Raw genomic sequence first — 6,071 nt, 5'->3', positions numbered from 1 at the left:
CACTTAAAATAGTACTTCTTTTTTATGAAAATTACCAGATTTTTATTTTTTATATTGTTATTCAAATACAGTCATCTCCATTTTCCCCCACCACACTCACCCACCGCAACAACCACCACCTCCCACCCATCATCCTACACCTCCTTCGGCTTTGTCCATGGGTACTTTATACATGTTCCTTGATGACCCTTCCCCTTCTTCCCCTTGTTACCCCTCCCACATCCCCTCTGGTTACTGTCAATTTGTTCTTCATTTGAATGTTTCTGGTTACATTTTGCTTGCTTGTTGGTTTTGTTGATTATGTTCCACTTATGGGTGAGATCATATGGTATTTGAAATAATACCTGGCTTATTTCACTAAGCATAATACTCTCCAGTTCTGTCCATGCTGTCACAAAGGGTAGGAGCTCCTTTCTTTCTGCTACATAGTATTCCATTGTGTAAATGTACCATAGTTTTTTTGTCCACTCATTAACTGATAGGCACTTAGGTTGTTTCCAGCACTTGGTTATTTTAAATTGTGCTGCTATGAACATTGGGGTGCATAGGTTCTTTTGGATTGCTGTTTCAGGGTTCTTAGGATATAATCAAAGCAGTGAAATTGCTGGGTCAAAAGGCAGTTCCATATTTAGTTTTCTGAGGAAATTCCATACTGTTTTCCACAGTGGCTGCACCAGTCTGCATTCCCACCAACAGTGTTCCAGGGTTCCCTTTGCTCTGCAAGCTCTCCAAAATTTATTGTTTGTTGATTTGTTTATTATGGCCATTCTGCCCCATGTGAAGTGATATCTCGTGGAGGTTTTAATGTGCATTTCTCTGACGGCAAGTGATGCTTAAACCATGCTTTGCCAAGTCCCCTGGGGAAGATAAAGGGGAAGGCCTAATCAGGTGTCACAAAGACCTCCCTACCTAGTTCACCTGTGAAGTTCTGAGTCATCTGTTTAACATATTGAACAAATGTGTAGCACATCATTTTAACTAACATTAACATGGTGAGGAAAAATATCTCAAATGAGAATTCAATATATGTACATCTACTGAATAAAATTACGTATAGTCATATACAACAAGAAAATATCTTTTTACAAAAGACTCTTCCCAGAGCTCCCTTCATGTCTCTGTTCCTCAGGCTATAGATGAAGGGGTTCAGCATGGGGGTCACCACAGTGTACATCATAGCCATTACCATTTCCTTAACAATAGAGTTATCTCCTGATGGGCAGAAATAGAGACCAATAATTGTTCCATAGAACAGTGACACCACAGACAGGTGGGATCCACAGGTGGAGAAGGCCTTGCAGATGCCTTGAGCAGAAGGGACCTTGAGGATGGAGGACACAATTCGTGCATAGGACATGATGATGAGTAGGAATGGGATGACAACAATGAGCCCTCCAACAAAAAAGATCACCAATTCATTAACTCGAGTATCAGTGCAAGACAGCTTCAGCAGAGCAGAGATGTCACAGAAAAAGTGGAAGATCTTGTTGTCAGCACAAAAATGCAGTCTATCCATGAGAAGAGTGTGTAACAGGGCATGCAATGTGGTCACCACCCAGGACAGCACCACCAGGGAAACACAGAGCTTGGGACTCATGATGGTGGCATAGTGCAAGGGGGAGCAGATGGCCACATAGCGGTCATAGGCCATGGCCACAAGAATGAAGCTCTCCAGGTCTGCAAAAAACAGGTAGAAGTACATTTGTGCCAAACAGCCTGCATAGGGGATGGATGGAACTTGCCTCTGCATGTTCTGCAGCAACTTGGGCATTGTGACAGAGGAAAAGCAGAGGTCAGAGAAAGACAAGTTACTGAGAAAGAAATACATGGGTGTGTGGAGGTGAGAGTCCAGGTGAATAAGCACAATGATGAGGAGGTTCCCCAGGGTGGTGGTAAGATACATGGCCAGGAACAGGGCATAGAACAGGTTTCTCTGCTCTGGCTCGATGGGCAGTCCGAGGAGAAGGAACTCTGTGAGGATGGTTTGATTCCTTCCTGCCATAGCTGTCTCCAGTATCTTTAGAAAGAAATGATAGTGTCCACTGAAATTTGAATTTAAAAATGAGTACATTTCTAGGATGGTATTTTAGGCACTCTACAAAAACACTTTATATATCACCTTTTCACAATACTTACAATCTCTGTTCTCCAAATCTCTATAATCAGAACTTCCATGATAAAAAATGACTTTTTTTACTACTTTTTCATACATAACAATGTTCCAACTTATTTAAAACAATCTTCTCCATTAGCTTCTGAGACACATAATCTAAATCAGTATTCCTCAAACCTACCTGGCCAGACCCTCTCAGGAACTATGACTTGCTGCTGCTCAATCAATATCTTACATGATGGTGTTCCTCTGGGCTTTTTCCTAAACACTGTTCAATTCTATACATACTACGCAGAAAAACTTATCTACTCCACAGACTTAAATTACCCTTTAAGCCTCAGATGTAGATGTCTCTCTCACCTATAAAAAGGGATATTCAGTTGCTTAATGATTGTCTTTCCTTGGATGTATTATAGGCATTTAAGCAATTTTAAATATGTTTATTGATTTTAGAGAGAAATGGAGGGAGGGAAAAGTGAGGGGGGAGAGGAGAGACAGAGAAGGAGAGACAAAGAAGGAGAGGGAGGCGGGGGGGAGAGAGAGAGAGAGAGAGAGAGAGAGAGAGAGAGAGAGAGAGAGAGAGAGAGAGAGAGAGAGGGAGATTGTTTCCCATATGTGTTCCAACCAGGGACTGAACCCTGCCAACGTTATGTGGGCTGACGAGAAATGGAACCTCCAACGTTTTGGTGTATGGAACAATGTTCCAACCAACTGAGCCACACCAGCCAGGGCTATCATAGGCATTTTAAGTTTAATAAATCCCAGAAGAAAATTACCATCTCACCCTGCCCCACTCCCAATCTCCCCTCCTCTAATTCTCCACATCTCATTGAAAGAGTTCCATGCTCTCCAGTCATAAAGCTGAGAGTTCTCTTTCATTCCCATCTGTCTCTCATCTTCAACATCCATCTGTGAGCAATTCCAATAGATTCTACCACTTAATTCTCATTCATCCATTCCTTTCCTCAACTCTCACTATCCTAAACCAACTGACTTCGTATCTCATCTATACTTTTGAAACAGCTCTTCAGTCATATTCCTGCTTCATGCTGGAACCTTACTTCTTAAGTATCTTTCAGTCTCACTGTGGCATTCTAAGATGGAAACCTGACCATCATTCTCCCTAAAGTCTTCATAGATCCCCATTGTTCTTAAGATACAGGAAAATTCCTTTCAAACACGCTTCATCTTTTTCACCCATCCAGTGAAGGGGAATATAGTCAATAATGTTGTGGAAACTATTCACAGTGACAGATGCCTACTGGACTGTGTGGTGATCACATTGTAAGGTATATGAATGTCAAGTCACTGTATTAGACACACAAAACTAATATAATATTTTAAACCAACTATATTTATTTTTGTGAATCAGTAGAAACAAACAACAGAGTCATTCCCAAGGACTTCAGATGCTGACATTGAGGATCAAAGTATAAAATTTCTACAAATGAATATTTATGAAAGTAGAAGATACAATCACAATGTTACCGACTGCTTTTTCACTTAACAATTTTTCATGATCATTTTCCTATATGTATTTAAATTAGGAAGTGCTCATGTCGTGACCCATTCTACCACCACAGCTTCATCTGGCCCCTCAATGCACTCCCACACCTCTCTCTGATACTGCTGGGCTTCAATGTGGCAATTTTTTGCCTCCACCTTTCTGCACTTACTTCTCCTCCTGCCTAACATCTTCCTACCTCTGCACCCTCTTCACCAGGTTTTCCCTTACATATCCTGTAGGTATGTTATATGTCACCTACTAAGCTAAACCTTTTCTGTCTCCCCACAGGTGAGCACCACTGCTGTGTTTCATGGCACACTGTGCTTGTCCCCATTGGGATTATTTGTTCACAGCTGTCTTCCCTGCCAGATTGTAAGATCCATGCAGGAAAGGCCATGTCTCCTCAACTGCTCCTGGTGCAATGCCTCCATGTGGTCCATGCTTCACAAATATTTATTGGCTGTGCTTCAGGCTGAGACCTGCATTTCTCCAACTTTAAAGGAAACAGAAGTCCTTTCAAGTAAAAGTCACTACTCCTGCTACATTTTCACAGGGCAAAAAGTCTCTAGCCTCAACCATGTAACACTAAATATGACACTTGATGATAGAATTTGTTAATGTAATTTTGTGCCCATAGAAAATGTTAGGGTACCTCAGATTCACTACTTCAGTCACTAGTATAGAAATAGGGGGAGGCAGGTAGGTAGGTGGGTAGGTAGGTAGATAATAGATAGATAGATAGATAGATAGATAGATAGATAGATAATCTCCCTTGGTTCTATTTCTCTGGAGCACTCTAAGACACCTTAGTGTGCCTCAAAGCAGAGAAAACAGAGGAGAAGCACTGAGAGATGTGAGAGGCTCCTTCAATAAAGACACAACTGAGTGCATTTGCTGGGATTTTCACCCTTCATGCCATTCGATCCAGCCATAGTAATGGTTCTCACACTTGGACTCCGTGTACTAGTAATACAGTGGAGAAAAGCATCCAAGACAAACCATGTATCTGGTTTCTCTGAATTTTGTTTCCAGGTAGATTAAAGGGACCTGACTCCTGTGACAGTAGTATGACTGGAGATGACAAACAGGAGGCAGAACTTGAAGGTGCTGCCACTGATGATGCAATGAGCCTCTCATCTTCTTCACCCAGTAAGTCAGTAGTTCTCTGCCTACTTGCACATGAAAAATCATGTAGGCAGTGCTTCTGAAATTAATGTCCATGCAAATCACCTGGGAGTTCTAGTGAAACACTGATTCTGATTATGTAAGAAGTAGCTACTGTTCAAAGTAGCACTTTGAAAAGGATGCCCATCCTTGTTGTCTAGGGATGATATAGTGGGCTGCAATTATGTATGATACTATTAAAAATAAAGATCACTGGTCTCCCTCAGATAAATTTAATCACAATAGCTGAGATGGGGCCTGTGCAAAGATTTTTAAAGCTCGGGGTGGTTCTGAAATAAAGCAAGGGCTGGAACCGTTGCATTAAAGCCTACCTCAAAACTGTCATTATATTAAAATTATATTATATGGTTGAAATGCATTCCACAGGAACAGACATTTATGAATGCTATTACTAATTAAAAGATTGTAACTGATGGATATAAATCAAAATATTTTATATTTATTTATTTTACTGTATTTTTAGAGAGAAAGGGAGGGAGGGAGAGAGAGAGAGAAAGATAGAAACAGAGAGAGAAACACTGATTTGTTGTCACACTTATTGATGCATTCATTGGTTGATTCTGTGTGTGCCCTGACCAGGGATTGAACCATCAATGTTGGCACATATAGATGATGCTCTAATCAATGAGCTACTCTTCCACAGTATTAATCAAAATATTGTAGAATTTGGGGAAGTCTTGGGAGGCTGAGAAGTGAAGGAGTGAAGGAATATCATACCTGAAAGCTCCCCTGCCAAACATCACACAGCCTGGGAATTAAGATGCTCCAGTAGGAAGGACCCTAACAGACCAGCTCATTCATCCTCGGCCCAACTTACCCAGGCTACCTGATGGTGATTCCAGGACCCTCGCCTGAGATCCTGTTCCCATTTATTCACTGAGGCATGTGAAGTAACAGCCTCTGTAGTTGTCACCTGTGCTGCAACATCCCTTCTCACATCTCCCATTCTATACCTCCTTTGGTCTCAGGAGACTGGGATCCCAGAGGAGGCTAGATCCTGGAGGAATTCATTAAAAGAAAAGTAATTACCAAGGATCTCTCAGGACAAATGTTCTCAGAACCTCTTTAAAAAGTGACTGATTGTAGTCACTGACCACACTGGACTATGCTTGGGATGGGGAGGGGGTGGAATATGGAGAAGCCTGTGTATGGATGCTTAAACACTGCTTGCTTAGGGAATGGACAGTAGTCCTGTAGGGCAGAAGCCTAATTTTCAGAGGTGATAGAGGAGGGTGGTGTTTGGAGAAGACATGAAAACTACAGGGG

General features: G+C 41.6%; 1 protein-coding gene across 1 annotated transcript; it reads right to left on the bottom strand.

Annotated features, from left to right (window-relative positions):
• Positions 1-633: 633 nt before the first annotated feature.
• Positions 634-5,620, bottom strand: LOC114515176 (olfactory receptor-like protein DTMT). Its single transcript, XM_028534502.2, has 2 exons — positions 5,523-5,620; positions 634-2,017 (listed from the first exon to the last, which is right to left on the bottom strand). The coding sequence occupies exon 2, from the start codon at positions 2,000-2,002 to the stop codon at positions 1,058-1,060; it is 945 nt and encodes a 314-aa protein (XP_028390303.1). The 5' UTR covers positions 2,003-2,017; positions 5,523-5,620; the 3' UTR covers positions 634-1,057.
• Between the last annotated feature and the right edge of the window lie 451 nt (positions 5,621-6,071).

Source organism: Phyllostomus discolor, chromosome 8, assembly GCF_004126475.2.
Source record: "Phyllostomus discolor isolate MPI-MPIP mPhyDis1 chromosome 8, mPhyDis1.pri.v3, whole genome shotgun sequence".
Lineage (NCBI taxonomy): Eukaryota > Metazoa > Chordata > Mammalia > Chiroptera > Phyllostomidae > Phyllostomus > Phyllostomus discolor.
Note: the sequence above shows the minus strand (reverse complement) of the source record. Positions and strands in the feature narration are given on the sequence as shown.